Source organism: Aulostomus chinensis, chromosome 19 (assembly GCF_037954235.1).
Source record: "Aulostomus chinensis isolate RoL2024-O1b breed Wild chromosome 19, RoL_Achi_v1.0, whole genome shotgun sequence".
In the NCBI taxonomy this organism is placed as follows: domain Eukaryota; kingdom Metazoa; phylum Chordata; class Actinopteri; order Syngnathiformes; family Aulostomidae; genus Aulostomus; species Aulostomus chinensis.
Window position 1 is genome coordinate 22,070,359 of NC_141338.1, and position 19,293 is coordinate 22,089,651.

The 19,293-nt window shown below is 44.2% G+C and overlaps 1 protein-coding gene across 1 annotated transcript in view; it reads right to left on the minus strand.

Moving 5' to 3' along the window:
* The window catches only part of LOC147244404 (LIM/homeobox protein LMX-1.2-like), a 33,378-nt gene extending 17,497 nt beyond the window's left edge, over window positions 1-15,881 (minus strand). The window contains exons 1-2 of the mRNA XM_086188267.1: window positions 15,752-15,881; window positions 14,506-14,683 (exon numbers count right to left, since the gene is read on the minus strand). Of these exons, the coding sequence (XP_086044393.1) occupies window positions 14,506-14,683; window positions 15,752-15,881 (308 nt within the window). The remainder of the gene's footprint in view (window positions 1-14,505; window positions 14,684-15,751) is intronic.
* Between the last annotated feature and the right edge of the window lie 3,412 nt (window positions 15,882-19,293).

Genomic DNA, 19,293 nt, shown 5'->3' on the forward strand with positions numbered 1-19,293 from the left:
CAGTGCTATGTTCTTGTTTCCCCGCTGTGCTCAGACTCAGAGCCTCATAAACGCACACACTCCCCCTCAGCTTTGTTCTAGCAGCGCTTGTTTTTGCCAGTTTGCTCTGACAACTTGTTCTGTTCAAGGTTTGATTGCACAGTGAATTCAGTTCAACTGAATTCTTATTTGCTGCGGTTAAAAAAAATGAGCCCTCCACCCTGCTATAATCAGTGTTGGGACGGACGCCTTACTGCGTTATTAGTTACTGCCAAAAAAGTAACTTTGGCAGTAACTAATAATCAAACGCATTATTTTTAAAATTCAATGACTCAGTTATAGTTACTAAACGATCCGTTTATTAGTTTATTTTACGTTATTTTACTATCTCGGCTGAGCCCCTGTGTTTACTTCCTGTGTCGGAGGGGGGGGGGCTTGGGGGAAGTGCAAGAGACAGGAGGAGAGTGAGACAGGAGGAGAGTGAGCTGCGCTGTGGGGACGTGTTTGTTTATACCTGCAAGAACGTGCAAGACATCATGGCGGAACCTCGGGCTGGTTTCTTCACGTGGAAGTACGTTCACTACTTCTCCTTCGCTGAGCAGAAGGAAGAAAATGTTCATGTTAAATGCAACTCGTGTCTCGGAACTAAGAGCCTCTCTGCGGCCGCTAACAGCAACTCTGATCTATTAAAGCATCTCGGCACGCAGCAAGCGGCGGCGACGAAACTTGTTGGTAAAGCTAGCGGGTCAGGGACTGGCACAGATGTTGTTCTTTTCAACGAGGGAGTGCTCCTGCTAGCCAGGCTAAAGTCAATCAATCAATCATTTTGAAACATCTTAGTGTTTGTATGAATGTGGACCACATTGCTGAGCAGAGTTCAGTTCAGTGATGAAAATGCATGTCAAGTAGGACAGAGCTTACAATGTTGACAGTTCTGAACTTTCTTTGTAGCTCAATAGTTACTTTTCATAGTAATGCTTTACTTTTTGGTTTTAATGACTGAGTCAGTAACTGAGTTGCCTTTGAACTGCAGTAACTAGTAACTAAAACTAATTACTGTTTTTCAGTAACTAGCACAACACTGGCTATAATGCAGGAGCAGGTTACATCCAGAGTGAGCCGCCGGTCTGTGCTTTCCAGAGGGACACACTCCTGCCCTGCTGGGTTTGGTTAGGTCGAAACTTGCTGCACAAGGATTCCACCCATATCCCATTTTAAAACTCCATAGACAGAGCCACAGATTGAATAGGTTCTCAAAGTTTAGAATGAATGTTCGTATGTGACATTTCTTACCAAACAGGTATAGATACACTCATTAGCAGCAAAGAAGACCATGAACACATCACACACATTAACATTAAAGGCCATCAGGGAGAGGAGGAGAGCCCTGGGCCTATTTCCTCTGTGGTCAACAGATGGAGAAAAAGGATGAAGGGGGGGAAGCAGAGTAAAGAGACACTGACAGGGCAGGTTGCAATAGAACATTATAATAAAATACTTCAAAGCTTAAAACAAATAAGATATTTACCACAATGGATACAATCAGAAATTATGGACCAAATAAGCGTACCAGGACTAATGATGAGGATGATTCAGTGACACTTGTCAGTAATTACGGAGGCACATCCCAAATGGTCAACATGACCTCAGATTAATATCCACTATTTCTAACTTTTACCTCTATTACAATGAACAGTTATATTATACACTTTTCTGCAGCGTGTGTATAGTTTTCTGACAAGCTGTGAACAGTAAATATGCTGAACTACTGAATGACAGTATGAACCCTTCTCGATCATTGTGTAACAGAAGCTCTCAGTGTTACCATGGTGATACCTGTACCCTTCTCGGTCAAAATGACCGCCTCAACCAATCCAGTGGATGGAGCTTGAGCCTCAGCAGAGTCTGAAAGGTCTTGTGGATCCACTGCTTAAGCCCTGGCATTAGCATCTTGTTCGCCTCATCCAACACGAGCAGTAAAATTAACTTTCAGCAGACGTGTTGGCAAGTCAACGTGTCAAAGACTCAGCCAGGGGTTCCCACCCTCAGGAGCCTCAGCCCACAGCTGTGGTCAGCCAGAGCCAGCACCTCCATCTGGATCTGCTAAGCCAGCTCCCTGGTGGTGGCCAGAACCACAGCCCAAGTGGCCCCTACCTGAGTGACCCGCGGGGACTGAGCGATCACCACTAGCTGAGAAGGAGAATGCTCCTCATTCACAACACTGGAAAAAACGCATCATGGACTGAGACAAAGCAATCAGTTTATTTCGATCAGTTCTCTTTTCATGACTGTGGGAAGATGAAATTGTTATTGACCCTGCAGTGGACTGGAGACCCATCCAGGGTGAATCCTGCCTCTCGCCCGAAGACAGCTGGGATAGGCTACAAATTGTTGCTGAAATTCAATAAATCAGCCAGTAGTAGTTGATCCTTGAAGCTCTTGAATCATCCTTGAGCCCACTAAGTCTTCAAGGTGAGAGACTTCCAGGTGAGTAGGAAGTTCCAGCACAATTATAACTCATTCTGTTTACATGTGCTTGGTCAAAATGACGCTGCTGCCGCCAAGGCGAGTCATCTGGTTGAGCTCTGTGGGACAGTTCAGGATTCATCCTCAGTAGTTCATGGACTCACTGGCTTTAATTTCCATCTCTTCCTTCACCTTCAAATCTGGAGCTCCTCTCAGTTTGGTTGGCGAGTTAAACAATATAGTCTCTGCTTTCCAATGCGATGATTGCGTACTGTCCTAAAATTAGCGGAAAATAAGAACAAACCAGTTGATGAAGTCAAGATGCAGGACCACACGTTGGTTTATCTTGAACTATTTCAGAGTGGTGATTCCAGGGAACTCCCCCATACGTGACTGCAGATATAAAAAAACATGGGGGTCATGACCCTGTGCTTTGCTGTGTTTTACATCAGAAAACATACAAACATTGTGCATGAAGTCACAGCTGTGAAGATGGACTCACAATGATGTTTTGCAGCAAAAGCAGGAGGTGGAAATGAAGTTTTAATAGAGACGATAAAACTGGTTCACCCCAACGTGTTCAACAGTAATACTGTGAGTGTGCTGTACGTGGACTGAGGGTAATGCTGTGTGGTGTGCGAGGAGACTCAAGACTTCACGTCTGAAGTACAGCAATGTTGATAAAATACATGGCTGCAAACTTCACCATTTTGAATCCAGCACTGGTCACTTTTGTCCTCTGTGGCAATACTGTCACAGCTCCCAGCCAGCCATGCCCCCTCCACCTGTTTCCCATTCCCCAAACAGCCCAACTGCAGCAGATCCCATTGAAGGTGTACTTACACCCCAGCCCTTCACCCTGTTCTTCACCAGATTGTTGTGTGATCTCACGCTTCTCGCACTTCTGAAAACCTGCGTTCCCTAATCCTGCCTGACCCGCCGGTCTTCTTCCACACCTGTCTTCTTCCACACCTGTCTTCTTCCCCGCCTGCTGGCCCTGTGCTATACCTCTCCTGTCTGCCTCTTGTCCCTGCCCCTACGTCTCTGGATTTCCGGATACCGACTTAGGCCCAAACCTTGGCCACGCTCCTGTCTGCCCTCTCCCCTGAATTTGTTTGAATAAAGACTACGTTGCTCCAGTTGATGACTTTGGGTCCTGCTTCACGATTCTTGTCAGATACAGGGAGTGGCTGACCTGGACTGGTGCAGTCCTGTCAGAACTGGACCTGACAGTCATCAGAACTATTGTTGGGACAAACCTGTATGCAGAATTCTGTAGTTCCCAACAGAAAAAGCAACCAAAGCTTGCAGCGCACTGTTTGCACTGTTGATTATTGACATTTAAAAAACGAGTATCTAAAGGTTGCTGCAGTTTCAAATTGAGCCCATAACATGCAGGGGTAATTAACCCAAGAACTGAACTCCCTGAAGAGTCCTGACACCAACTGGTCCAATAACAGCCAGTGCTGTCCAACCTCAGACCTTCGCTGCTTTCCAGTCACTTGACAAAGAAAATCAAATTATTATATCAATGAAAGATGCTTGTGGTTCAATGGACGAATCAAACGAAAAACAGGATTCATTGCTCTCCAGCCCTGCACCGTGAATATAACTGAGCTCTGGATAGTCAGAGCTACAATGCAGAAACAGTCTGACCAGAGAATAAAGGATGACAGTCGCATCAACCAGCTGATCATTGCACAGGAGGTGAGGTGAGAGATGGACCTCCTTCTGATATACAACAAATACATAATCATCCAAGTGGAATAGTATTAGAAATTTCATTAACAGAGTTTAATGAGAGTGAAAAGACACACATGCATCACACTGGCTGCAGAAATACTGAGGGACACTGAGCAAATTTACATTCTCCAGTTTTGTTCTTTTTTTTTCTTAATGATTTCTTAATAAATAGATATGATTTCTCTCTGTTGGAAAAGCTACAAAACCAGTTTTGCATGTGCACACGTGTGTGTGTGTGTGTGTGTGTGTGTGTGTGTGTGTGTGTGTGTGTGTGTGTGTGTGTGTGTGTGTGCCTGCCTGCCAGGATGACTCCCGTGGTAACCAGGGAGTCAGCTCAGGGCAGGGGGCCTCTTATTGACACAGCAGTGGAATAAGTGTTTGTGTGTGGATGTGAATCACCGAGCTGTCAGCAGCTCTTTCATGTTGAGCTGCTGGAGATAATTCACACATGAGCGTATTCAAGAATAATATAATAAATCCAAACATTCCCAGCAAGTGCCTGGCATGGGGCAGCATAACGGAGATAACCAGCACAAACCTCTATGCATGATGGGATATAGATGCAGATGCAGACAGCAGAAGGGTGTTTCAGTCCAGATCTGTTTGATCTTATACATCTAATTTTTGATGTATGTTGTACTTCCATCCATCCATCCATTTTCTGCCACTAACCCTTTAAGGGTTAAAGGTGGAGCTTATCCCAGCAGCCTTCGGGGATGAGACAAGGTTCACCCTGGACAGGTCACCAGTCCATCGCAAGGCCAACACATAGAGACAGACAACCATTCACACTCACAGTCACACCTACAGTCAATTTAGAGTCTGGATTAACCTGGTCCCTCTTGATGTCTTTTGACTGTGGGAGGAAGCTGGAGTACCAGAGAGAACCCAGCAGGAATAGGGAGAACATGGAGACTCCACACAGAAAGACCCTGTGATGGAGCCGGGACTGGAACCTGGAACCTTCTTGCTGTGAGGAGACAGTGATGACCACTGCACCACTTCGCTGCCTGTATGTTGTACTTATTTTCTGTGATTTATCATCACTTTATATTATTTATGTATCTGTTTGATTGTTTTTAGCTGGAAAAAACATAAATATCACTGAGTGCAATTAAAGGTTTGGAGTTTGGAGATAAATCGGTTTGAAGTGATGTTGAAATCCTGTTCAGTGTAGTTCCAGGCAGGTGAGCCCAGCGGAACACCTGGACACAGCTGTTCTCCACAGCAGTGATGGGGACATTTAACAGCTCAACATCTGATCCTTTTAACACCTGAACCGAATAAGACAATAGTGAGACCAATTGTGTGGGCGTCCAGTTTGGGGCCTGTGAGGAATGCCCCCTGCAGAGGAGAGAACCCAACCAGACTGTCCCTCCCATATAACTACATGGAACTCAGAATCTAAAGGCAAGAAGACAGAACACAAAGAAACACAGAACACAGAATAGTACGATGCTCCATTTTCTAGCAATGTTTCACCAGCAGTGAAAAGCCGAGCTGGAGCTGTCTCACTAGCTGCTGTGGAACATGTCGGGTCTCTGAAAGCAGAACGCCTGCGTGTCATCTGAGATCACGCACCAGGGTGGTGCTAGGCCAGCTTTGTTTGCCTCAGTCTAAACAAGCAAGTGATGTAATGTATGTTAGTAATTCGTGTGGGTCACATGTTAGTGTTGTTTTATGAGTGTGACCAGAACATACTGTGCACCTTCACAATGGTGAGTTTGTGAGAAGGACCCAACTGTGGGAGGGATCCACCCATCGAGAGTGGCACCCCTGAGCTGCACCTACGCTGACCTGATTGTGCTTTTGTTTTTGTCACTTGGAAGAGTTCAAAGACCTTGTCGACGTGTCAGCAAGCCATCGGCAGCCACTGGGAGAGACCATGTCAGCAGTACAGGAGGGACAACCAGGATCATGTCTTATTCATTTATTCAAGTCTGAACATTGTTATCCAAGGGAGTAAGAAACAAAGAATTTAAAATCCCTAGTGAAGACATTAAAAAAAAAGTTTGGCAAGCAGTTACGGACAGACTGTGTGTGTGTGTGTGTGTGTGTGTGTGTGTGTGTGTGTGTGTGTGTGTGTGTGTGTGTGTGTGTGTGTGAGTGTCAGGGGTGGAAAGTAACAAATTACATTTACTCTCGTTATTGTAATTGAATAGCTTTTTTTGTACTTCAACTTTTTTGAGTACTTTATCAAATCTGTAATTTTACATCAGTAATTTTTTTTCTCCAAGTAACAGTAGTACAGTACAGTACTTCGCTACATTTTAAATCAGTTCCATCCATCGTCATCTTTCGCTTATTCCTTACTAGTAGGCGTCGTGGGGGGGGTGGAGCCTATCCCAGCATCAACAGGCGAGAGGCGGGGTTCACCCTGGACAGGTCACCAGTCCATCACAGGGCCAACACACAGAGACAGACAACCATTCACACTCACAGTCACACCTACAGTCAATTTAGATTATCAATCAGCCGCCTCGTCCCCAAATTGATGTCTTTGGACTGTGGAGGAAGCTGGAGTACCAGAGAGAACCCAGCAGGAACAGGGAGAACATGGAGACTCCACACAGAAAGATCCTGTGATGGAGCCGGGACTGGAACCTGGAACCTTCTTGCTGTGAGGCCACAGTGCTGACCACTGCTCCACTGTGCAGCCCTTAAATTGACCTACTTCGCAACCTTAATCCAGCCTAAACACGCCCACATTGTAGGTCGGTTCACACTGCGTCCGAATTGCCAAGTAGGTCTGATCGTAGGTCTCAGAGCAGGTCGGAGGCTGTCCGAAACCACAACTGGCGCGAGTAGCGACCTACTTTGCAACCTAAATTCCAGCCTAAACACGCCCACATTGTAGGTCGGTTCAGGAGCATCCTACGGAGCAACCTATGGCCCACAATGCACCATCTTCTTCGTCCCCTAAATACCTGTGGACCGCAAGCCAAGTTTGCGCCACCAACAGTCTCCATTCTTATGCAACACAAACATTTATAGTCGTTGTTGATGACTAAAGGTGTGTTCACACCAAACGCGACGCGGTGTGAACACACCTTTACAGGTGCGTTACTGTGCTTAATAATAGAGAATGAATGAAGAGCGCGCTCAGTGTGGACTGCAGTACGACAGTCAGGCCAGCAGGTGGGGCTTTCGTTGGTGCCGTCTACCCAATTGCGGTATCTGTGCTCTGCCAGCAGAGGTCGTGCTTCACCACCAATCTTCTAGGGTGTCTGAATGGTGCCGCCGCGTTTAGGTTGTAGAAGTAGGCTGTAGCGGTAGGTCGTAGCAGGAGGACGTAGGTTGCTACTTGGCAATTCGGACGCAGCCTCAAAAATGAATTCAACTGAAACGGATACGGTTGAAGTTGCTGAGGAGGAATGCGAAGAATCCATGGCCATGTTTGACCGTCATTTTCGAGTTCAAGAACAGAGAGAGAACAGCTTGGTGATGCGGGGTCAGCTTTGATACCTACATCCACAAACTCGGTTGATCACAGGTAAGATAACGTTCCGTTAAATCAATAACAGCACAGTCGCTAACGTTGCCATTAACGTGTATGTTAGCAGTGCTACCTTACAGGTAGGTAACACACACTCCTGACCCCCCCCCCCAAAAAAAGTAATTAAGTAACTTTTACTCTGAGTACATTTTAAGTGAGCTACTTTTTACTTTTACTTGAGTAAATTTTTATACCAGTACTTTTACTTCTACTTAAGTAAAATTTCATCAAAGTAATAGTACTTCTGCTTAATTAGATTTTTTTTCTGTACTCCTTCCACCCCTGGTGAGTGTGTGTGTGTGTGTGTGTGTGTGTGTGTGTGTGTGTGTGTGTGTGTGTGTGTGGAGAGAGAGATCTTAAAACCCCACAGCGTTTTTAGCTGAAATTATTGGAGTGGCTCAGACTGCATCTCCTCTGAGATGGAACCATGGGCTGGTTCTCCCTCACACAGTCTCCTGCTCTGAGCCCAAATATTATGATATGAGAGGAGCAACACTTTTACCTCCTAAATGTCTCACAGAGTGAGAGACGAACTGAGTTCTGACGTGTAGATTCTGATGTGCGGGTTCTGACGTACAGGTTCCTACACAGCATGGAACACCAATCACAATCATTCTTGATCAGTGTATGAAAGCAGAACACCGCCCCCATAGAACTGGTCACCACATGGAGGAATGGAAGCTTGTCACTCTGACACTAAGTTGCATGACTTTACATCATCTTACACACAAATTCTGTGTTCCAGTGAATGGACGACTGGTCTCTACATTAAATAATAGCCTCAGCTGCACACACACACACACACACACACACACACACACACACACACACACACACACACACACACACACACCACTGCTGTCTCCAATGGGTTTAATTTTAGATGTAATTTCCTGTCTGGGAAAAGCAAAGTACAGTGTTAACCAAGTTGAGACCTAATTGATCATTTGTCACATTGTAAAGTAAAACTTTGCATGTAATTTTGTAAATCTTCCTCTAGTTATAAATCTTCATTCATGCTTTTATGCATTTGTACTCTCTAGAGGGGTGACTGAAGTGTCCTGTAATACATTCACTATTGTCATACTTTAAACTACCTCAGTGTCCAAAATGCCCAGTAGCAGCATTAGGCTACTGCCAGTCCATCGAGTCAAGAGGACGTTTGGTCGGTTACTCAAAAACAGGTCGGTGGAAACAAACCTGCCAACCAAAAAATGGAAAAAAAAGCGATCACTCTTTGTGTCACACCAGTGAAGGAGCACTTTCAGCTGGAAGGACAGCTCAACATTAAGAAAAGAAATCTGGAGAATCAAAACTAAAACACCGACAAAAAGAAGGCAGGAATAAAGTGAGACTCCAGGTGCTTCTTCATCAGTGGAAGACAAGTGGCTGTGCTTTGTTTGTGTGGAGCCGTTTTCAAACAGTGGCCCATGAAGAGCTCTCCGCTGGGAACGCCACCGGTGACAGGTGAGATTTAAGGCCTGAGAAGTCTCTGAATGTTGCTGTAGTTTGTTTGATAGTAGTTTTCAGTTATTGTAGTTGGGACAGATTTAACAGGAGCATTCCAGGGTTGACTGAAGTTCTGTAATAAATCAGTCTTCCATCATTTTCTTCTGCGTATTCCTGTTAAGGGTCGCGGGGGGGTGGAGCCTATCCCAGCGGCTACGGGCGAGAGGCGGGGTTCACCCTGGACAGGTCGCCAGTCCATCGCAGGGCTAAGTCAGTCTCATTGCAGCTGATTTAAATTTCCAGCTTGACATTGAAAAAAAACAACAATGAGCAATGAGCTGTTTTTTTGTTTTATTTGTTAAAAAACGTGACAACACAGTGCGACAACTTGCCTGCTGATGGGGCAACATGTCATGCAGCTACTCATTCATTAACTGTTAATAACTCTGCACTGAAGTAAGACATGGAAATAGAATGATAGCAAAGTGCACGCCTGTGACTTGTGCTTCTGCTGAGTGTGCAGTTTTTGACATCTTGATCTGAAGACACATGAGTCTGACAAGTGTGACATGATGCTCAGGTCCCCCTGCAGAACAGTTCTGATAGACTGAAAATGGGCCAGGGTAAGTTGGCAGCTGAATCTGACCGCTGCTCCCTGAGCTCCACGTCCACACGATGTTTCCTACTGACGCTTTTTGAAGTCTGGATGGGGTCAGAGCACCAGGGGTATAAATCACTGCAGCAAGTTGATGTTGCCGGCTGCAGCTGGAGGACGACCTGCGGCTGCTGGGCCAAAAGTGTGGCCAGGCGCTGAAACTCAATCTGCAGCTTTTTCACAAAAGCTTGTTTTTCTAGTGCTGAGCCTGGCCATTGATCAGCTGTGGTATCCAAACAGAACCCAGTTCCAAGGAGCTCCCGCTGGTTCCCATGACATTTCTTCAGCTTGACTTTGTACGGCCCCCCCTCCTCATGTCTTTGCCCCTGCTCTCTGGGAGGGGGGGGGGCAGAACATATTTAGAGTCCCAGGAGCTTGCTGTTCCAAGATCCTCACCTCTCCTGTGATTAATGCAGAACACCTCCCATCGTCTGGTTCCTAATAAAATAAACCTAAATTTTTCAGCTGAAAAACGAAGGCTTCACACCAAAGAGCCCGGAGCAAATCCATTACTGGGTACTAATCCGAGAGGGAGCGGGATCCAAAACTGTGTCACTGTTCCGTCCTGAAATCTCCCAGGAGAACTAACAACTATTCAGCTGTGTCCAGGCACTCTGACAAGCATCGCAGGAGAGGAGGAACTAGAACGGTGCTACCTGAGGGTCGCTGACAACTCCGGGAGCGAAGGACTGAGAGCCCCACGGGGAGTCATGATGGCCACTGTTACTCACGGGCCTTCTGGTCCACACTTAGACCAATAACTATAAAGAACTCTATTCCAGTGTGAGCGTCCACCCTGATGAATAGAAACCTTCTATAAACACATGCTATGTTCTCCAGCTGTGTCAACAGCATTCTGTCCTCCTCGCCTCTGCGGTGGCGTACATGTGATGCACAGCAGCAGCCACTGTTTTCTTAATGGAATAAGAATAAGATCAATAAAAGTGTCCTTTACTTGATTTATAAATGTTTTCTGTGCTGCTTCATGAATCGACCTCACCTGCTGAGTCGATCCTGATCAGATCACAGTGATCCAACGATAGCGTTGAGCTCTGTTGTCACGTGGCCTTGATTCTTTTACTTTAAAGAAAAACATTTACATATATGATTCTGGTGAGACCCTTTATTCAATAAAGGGTTAACCTTAATATTTTAACATAAATAATAAAACAGCAGACAAAAACAAGCTGAAGATGTCAACACCTGCATGATTCTCCGCCTCGTCAGCTTCCTATTAGCCCATATAAATCCTTTAAAACAAGAGCTGGATGTGGCCTGATAATGGAGATCCTCAGAATAATATTACAAATATCTGTGTGTGTTAATGGAAATGTATGTAAAAGGTGAAGAAGCAGTCACACAGTACATGAGCTCTGCAGTCAAAGTCTCAGGAGGTTTTCAGCAAGACCAAAACTCAAAATTTCCCCTCCTGGCTAGAGACGGAATAACTAGAACTAAAACTCAAATTAGCAGCAAGCACGTGTGTAGTGTGTGATTCCATGATGACGTTTAATGGAGTTGGATATAGAATAACTATGGATATAAGACTCACCTAGAGAACCACGGGCTGCAGGGCTACAGCTCTGTCCCACCCATCAGCCACACATGGACCCCCGTCACCGTCACCTCCCAACCACAAGTACCAGCACACTCACTTTACAAATGCCACTGCAGCAACCGCGACTCATGACTGCAGTCTACTTCTATGCCAACTGCTGCACCAAAATACCAGAAAATACCAGCGATAAGGCTACACCAAGGCTGGGTCACTCATTATAGTAAAGACCAATACACACACACACACACACACACACACACACACACACACACACACACACACACACACACACACACACGGTTATAATGTTGAACTGACCACCCAAAAAGAAAGCCAACAACAAGTAAAGAGTTCAAATAAATTACTCAGTCAAAAGAATTACATTTCTGTTTTAAATGTGTATCACCTTTGTGTGAATTGAATTAATTTTTATTGTATTTTTTTTCCCCTTTTTGATATAAATTCAACTCTTAATGTACTGTTATTTTCCCCAAATTTATTTACTCGTGAATGTACCTTTTTGTTACATCTACATTTCTAGATATATTCTGGGTCTTTATGCCATGGAGGGGTGTCTCACTCAACAGTTAGAGCTTCACATTGAACTCTTCTATACAAGAAATACATTACATTATGAAGAAATACTCCTTCACATTGCTGAAGACGGTGCTAAAACATACAAAAACCAATCAATCCACTGGCTCATTTTTGAACGCTTCTTTGGTATCTTTGGGTTTGACGTCTCCCTAAAAGCTAATATTCACATACTTCTATATTTTATAAAATGCCTATGCCCCAGCTAGCGACAACAAAGCTCAAGTTTGATCCTCGTTTTATATAATAAGAACTACAAACTGGTGAAGGATATAAAGGCTGTAGAGCAGCTACCAATGTAACGGGTTCTCCCTCATACCTCAATCAACAGAAGCGTGGAACGAGGGGAAGAGGAACTCCCGCCACGTGGTCAGATGTACCTATGAGCCTCTCTCTGAACCTTTGAGCCAGACGTGTCTTCCGTGCGAAGTTGGGGGGGGGGGGGTGCATGTTGGTGATTGTGAGCAGCAGAACCTCCAGCGTGCAGCAGCCACACTGACGCACCGGCCGCAGTCTTTAGATCTCGGAGAGAAACAAAGGCTCTAAAGAGGCTGTGACAGGCTCACAGAGACCTCCGGCAGAGAGATGAGCCTGGCAGCGCGCTGCCGTCCAGCCCGTCTGAGGAGACCTGCGGACATCAGCCAAGACCACCCGGCAGCAAGAGGACCTCCCCCACCGGACAGCATCTCTCACGTCACACCAGTGTTTCTTTCAGCAAGTGAATGTGATTGATATAACATACGTGTTTATGATGAGTTACTTTAATGTGGAATTCCCAGGACTTTTCAATACATCAGTAATAACAATACTTGTTGAACTATTAAAGATAACACACACACACAAACACAGTCAAGGTGAAGTAACCAATTTACTTCACACCACCAGACTTTTGCTACTAATGGAGAATTGATGTAAAAAAATCAAGACCGGCAGAAATTAAAGCACAAAATAAGGAAGAAAGCAATGACCCAGACGTTTGGCTGGTACGAGAACATGCAGGCACAAATGATGTTGCCAAAGAAGAACTACAACTTGGTCAAAGAACGCTCTCCCGGTCAGAGGAGGAATCAACAACCTGGAACCTCAAGGCTGAGGTCAATGCACATGAGATGATAGGAAATGATTGACTGATAGCCTACTGTAGCTGACTCTGGGGTTTGATAATGGTATTGACTGTTTAAGTCTTTGGAGTGTTTTGTCATTATGAATACTCTTTGTTGTTTCTGTCTCTATATATAGGTGTGATGGTTTTATGTTGAGGACTCGTGGAAGAATAGCCAGACCCTGATAACATCAAGAACTCAAATAAAAAATATTCATTCTGTCCAATTTTTTTTTTTTCTTCCAGAAATTCAAAATGTGATGTGCCAACACGTCTGGAACCAAGCGAAGTCCATCATCAGCAATATCATGACATCATCGACCAGTCTTCACCCTCCAGCACTGAAGGAAGCTTTTGTTGTTAGCTTGCAGCATCACCTGGTTTATGTGTTTACTATGTATTAAATTGTATTAAATTCAATTAACTCAAATTAATTAAATCAAATTTGGTGACTGAAGACAACCTGAAAACTGCCTATTTGAGTCACGTTGAGATGGACTGGAAATGTAAAACAAAAAATGTAAAATAAAATTCCTTAAAACCCTAATCCTAACAGAGCTACTTGATTATTAAATTGAAATTTTGAATTTTTGCCTTAATGAAAAAAGGTCAATAATTAAAATAATCTGGATGTAAAATGTTAAATATCATGACTTTTTTTCCTGCCTACATCAGCTCGTAGGCAATAATTTCAGAAAGTGACATATATATATATAAATATATATAAATATATATATTTATATTTATATTTATATATATAAATATATATATATATAAATATATAAATATATATTTATATATATTTATGTATATATATTTATATATATATATATTTATATATATTTATATTTATATATTTATATATATTTATATTTATATATTTTTATATATATTTTTTATATATATATATTTATATATATATTTATATATATTTATATTTATATATTTTTATATATATATTTTTATATATATATATATATATATATATATATATATAAAACGCACCACTCAGGTCCTCACCAGGCCTGAGAGCCCAATTATTTTGTCATCACGAAGGAGGAATCACGTGTGTGAACACAAATCATCGTATTTGGCCTTTAATTTTAAAGTGAAAATAAATGCATAATAATTATAATAATAATTTTTGTTGCTTTATTATTTTCTTCTTCCTATTATTAATTATTAAAACAATAATTATACATTTTGATTAAAATGAAGCTCTGAAGTCTTCTCAATATCATTTTAATAACGGAATTACTACTGAAAAATTAGATAGATGTGGATATAGATATCTGTCTATATACACACTGCACACATCTATCTATCTATATTTTTTTTTCAATCATCTGAATAATTGAATAACTAGTTACTGTGCGTGGGCCGAGCTCCCGCAGGCCCGACGCGGGTTCGTGTGTGTGCGTGTGTGTGTGTGTGTGTGTGTGGGGGGGGGGGGGGGGTCATACCGCTGGTAGTCGGTCCTGCAGTAGGCTCGGGCGTCCCTGAAGAAGCAGGTGGAGGTGAGCGGCTGCCGGCACGCGACACACTGGAGACACTCCTCGTGCCAGGACGCGTCGTTGACCCGCAGCAGGAAGCGCGCGGAGATGATGCGCGTGCAGCCTTTACACCGCGGGGAGTCTCCACCTGAGGCAGACCAGCAGAACCCCACATCAATGTAGACCCGGACCCTGGGATCAGAGTCCCCGCTGCTTTATACCGTCCAACTCAAACACCAGCGGACCGATGAACTGTTCATGAAGAAACATGAGTGATAAAATAACCTCCTCTCCCTGCGTCGGGGTGGATCGGTTCCTGGAGGTTTCTGAATCGTTTCATGATCGCTACGCAGATTCTGAACACAAAGGCCTAAAGGTGCTCAACTGAAAGACATCCAATATTACATTATTTTTAGTTTGCACGAGACTTGGTGTGAAAATGAATGAATGAATGAATGAATGAATGTATTAACCCTCAAACCTACGAGCCTGAGGCTTTTTCCAAACCTAAAGACCACAGAGCCGCAGCCTGCCGGCCTCTGATATCGAGCCAGCCAGATTGCGGCCCGTCTGGAGGTGCAGAGACCCCCACCCCCCACCCCAATCAGGATCAAATAATCTCCCACCCTTTCCCGACGCGCTGCGCTATTGATACGCGGCGGCGTGCGGCGAGGCGGCCGGGACCCAACCACAAACTAGACGGAAGTAATAGGGTCCAACTCGTAGAGAGTTCCCTCCCCGGGTCGAGATGACGCAGGCGCAGGTGGAGGCACGCAGGCCCTGGGAGGTCGGCGGACTACGACCGTGTGACTCTCCTCCGTTTACCTCATGGAGCCTGAGACTTCTGAATAAACATGAATGTAAACTAAAAAAAAAACATGAATATAACCTGAAGAATCATGAAAATAACCTTATTAACATGAATATAACCTGAACAATCATGAATATATCCTTATTAACATGAATATAACCTGAACAATCATGAATATAACCTTATTCACATGAATATAATTGAATGACCTGAGTTGAACACAGACCCTCACAAACACTCGCGCTTTGTTTTATACATATTTACATATATAACCTCTTGTTTCATGTGTGTGTGTGTGTGTGTGTGAGTGTGTGTGTGAGAGAGAGAGAGAGAGAGAGAGAGAGAGAGAGAGAGAGAGAGAGAGAGAGAGAGAGAGAGAGAGAGAGAGAGTCCAGCGGAGCTTACCGATCATGCCGTCCAGGCAGCTGCTGTCGCTCCTCAGCTGATCTTCAATCTTGACATCTTTCAGCATGGTGAAGGGGTGGCTGCCTTGCACGCGCTCCTCCGCGCGCAACCCACTTGTTGCGCACTCCATCAGTCTACCGACCTGATCCAGGTCTGCCCCTCCCACCCCCACCGTCGCCTCCCCCAACACAAGCAGCGGCCAAAACAACAATAAAAATAATAATAAAGTTGATAATATCCAAAGTTTCAACTGCCGCTGATGGCTTCAGTCCAGATGTGTGCGAATCAGTCCAAGTGTGCGTGCATCAGTCCAAGTGTGTGTGTGTGTGTGTGTGTGTGTGTGTGTGTGTGTGTGTGTGTGTGTGTGTGTGTGTGTGTGTGTGTGTGTGTGTGTGCTGACTGGACTCCCCGCCATCGAGTGTCTCCCTCGGTCTCAGCGGGAGACAGAAGCCTCCTCCTGAACTCCGCGGCTCTTTATCGAGCGCTCTGCAGGCGGATTGGTGCTGGAGCCCGGATGGATCCGCCTCTGAGGAGGCCACGATGAACGGTCGAAAACCATTTCAGTTAAAAACCAACAGTGTTTATGTCGATGTTTACGCCTTAGAGAACTTTACATTAGATACACAGAATAATGGATAGCTACTAGGGAACAAAGGAGGACATGCAGCTTGTCACCTAAGCTAATAAATGTGTCAGAGTGCTAATGATCAGTTAATGATTAGTTATAAGAAATGGATGAGTGAACGAATGTAGAATGAGGCCACTTGATATTTGATTATTCAAGCCTCTGATATTTCAGAGCAGAGAGCAGCAGATACCACATGAAATATGAGGTCATGATTACATCATGCTGTGACTCAAGTGTTGAAGCAGGAGCTTCCTGGTATTTTATTACTTGGAGGTGTGTGTGTGTGTGTGTGTGTGTGTGTGTGTGTGTGTGTGTGTGTGTGTGTGTGTGTGTGTGTGTGTGTGTGAAGCATCATAGGTCGGGGATGAAATAATGTTGGACATTTATGATAATCTAAATTTATCAGAATGCAGCTGATTCCTGTGTTATGTAATTTCCAATGTACTACTACTACTACTACTACTACTACTACTACTCCTAGTAATAATAATAGATTATAATAAAAATGATATTGCATTTTTACATTTTATTTGGAAAGAGCTTTCAAAGAAACCTGGCTCCTTACAAGAATAATAATAAATTCCATTTTGAAATAGGCCTGTATGAAAGTTTGAAGTTTTATTCCACTTACCTGTTTCTGTACTCTAAAACTGAAATGTTACACAATCCCAAGTAAATAGATCATTTTAAGTCAAGACAGCAAACATTTCATGCCACTTCTTTTGTGTCTAAGACCCTCAGCAGGCCAGAGTAGCTGTGTGCCAACTACCCCTAGTCTCCCCTACAACCCCCCTACGTGTCATCCCTGATATGTTGTTTTAAAAAAGCAATTATCATCATGGTCCGTCAGTCCTCTTGTTTTAGATGCATTCAGCGTCCACTGCCGGAGTGTGAGAAGGCTTTAATGAAGAGCATCTTGCATACTGGATGATGTGTTAGGCTTTGGTTCTACTAACTGTAGGGACTAAGGAGACGCAGTATCCCACTGGTCTGACTGGAGTTGGCACGCACCTGACTGTCTCTGTCCCTGACACTTGATCCACATGTAGCCCATGAGTTGGTAATGAAACAGAAACACGTGTGGAGAAGAATAGACCTACATGGATGGATGGATGGAAACACATTTTAAAGCAGATAAAAGGGTAACAAGTACTGTCAAATAGAAGAAGAGGAAGATATGGACCTCACGTTGGCTTCCATTAGTCTCAGCTGTAACCAGCAGCATCTTTTCAAAGCCGGTTGTAAAACTGTTTCTGAGGATGTTGTCAGCAGCTGACGCCACCCGTAAAAGTGTTTTACAAATGATGGCTGTGACGTGTCTGAGCTAGAGAGGTTGTGGAAAACTGAGCCACAGTCTTGAAGTGGATGCGGCGGTTCTTACAAAAGCACTTGAAGTTCTGATGTGAGTTCAGGCCAGATGAGCAAATGCCAGCCTGGAAATTTTCTTATTCAGAGTTATATGTTGTGGTCTACGTTGGTGGTCCCCCAAATCCCACTTCAGAACAGAAACCTCACTTGGCTTTTTGTTTTTATTTGTATTTATAATATCCCATAAGTTAAGAAAGAATTATCCCTTTACACCACAAATGTATGAGTTTCAGTCAGGTCATGGAATTAAGTTATCACGTAATTAAGTCTAACTATTCGTCATGGTTCCTTTTGGCTTTGTTGTCCGACAGTTGTTGAGGACAAAGTCCCGGTCCCCGCACCACGTACGTCCATCTCCCCAGAACCTGAGAGCCCAATTATTCTGGCATCATTCAATAGTCAAGTCAAGTCGGTTTTCTTTTGTTGCACCAAATCACAACCAAAGTTCTCTCATGATTCTTTACTAGTAGAGCAGGTCCAGTACCTCACTCCTTCAATGAATCTCCACCCAACAGTTCTCCATCAGCAAGCACATCCTGCAGCAGCGGTGACTAAAACCTTCCTTTGAACAGGAAGGAACGTGGAACAGATCCAGGATCAGTGGGGACGGAGGTCTGCTTTGACCGGTTGGTGGGAAAGAGAGCAGGGCAGAGACAAAGACAGATATACAGAAAGAAAGAGTGACAGAGATGAAGAGGGAGGGAAATGGAGGAATAGTGTAATGATGGTGTGGATGGGGGTGCAGTGGTGGGTGAAACATGTCTGGAGCACTGGGCTCAGGCATGGAGGAGGTTTGGTCGATGGTCTTTGACCCAGAGCAGCGCCTCAAGGCCCAGGATACTCTGTCTGCTGACCGGTACCGGGTCAGAAAGACTCCTGGAGCGTGAATAGTAGCGAGCACCAGAGGTGTCACGACACATGCACAGCAGATGACAGCACGTGGTCTTCAGTGTACACAAGTGTTTCCACTTGCGCATCAGCGGTGGTGTGGTGTTGCAGCGCCAGATGCTCTGGCAGCTAACTGATGCAAGTGTGAAAGAAAACAATAAAAAAAAATAATGCAAGAAGAGACGAGCTCACAGCATGTGGCCCTCGGCACCATCAACATATGTGCTAATTGAAAGTTCTGGAGGACAACCACACAAAGAGGCTGGAGCTGCTGAGGCTCTCTCTGATCTGGGCTTTGAAGCTTTAATGGGACACCTCAATGGAAAACTCTTCAAGTTATGCCTCATCTGAAGTATATTTCAACTTTCAAGACCTCAGAAATGAGTTTTGAGCATACAGAGCTGGTTTTTTGCCTCCTGTATCGCTTTGTGAACTCAGAAAAGTAGAAGGAGCCTGCCTTGTATATTTAGCTTGGAACTAATGGAGAAGAACAGCTAGCAACAGCAAAACAGACCATTTAAAATCAATCAGATCATGATGGACTATCTGCCGGTACAACAGCAAAATCCTGAATCCCTGAAATACTGCAGTTGACAACCTAATAGAGCCATCAATCGTTGATCAATGCCATATTCAAAGATACCAAATCAAAATTAAA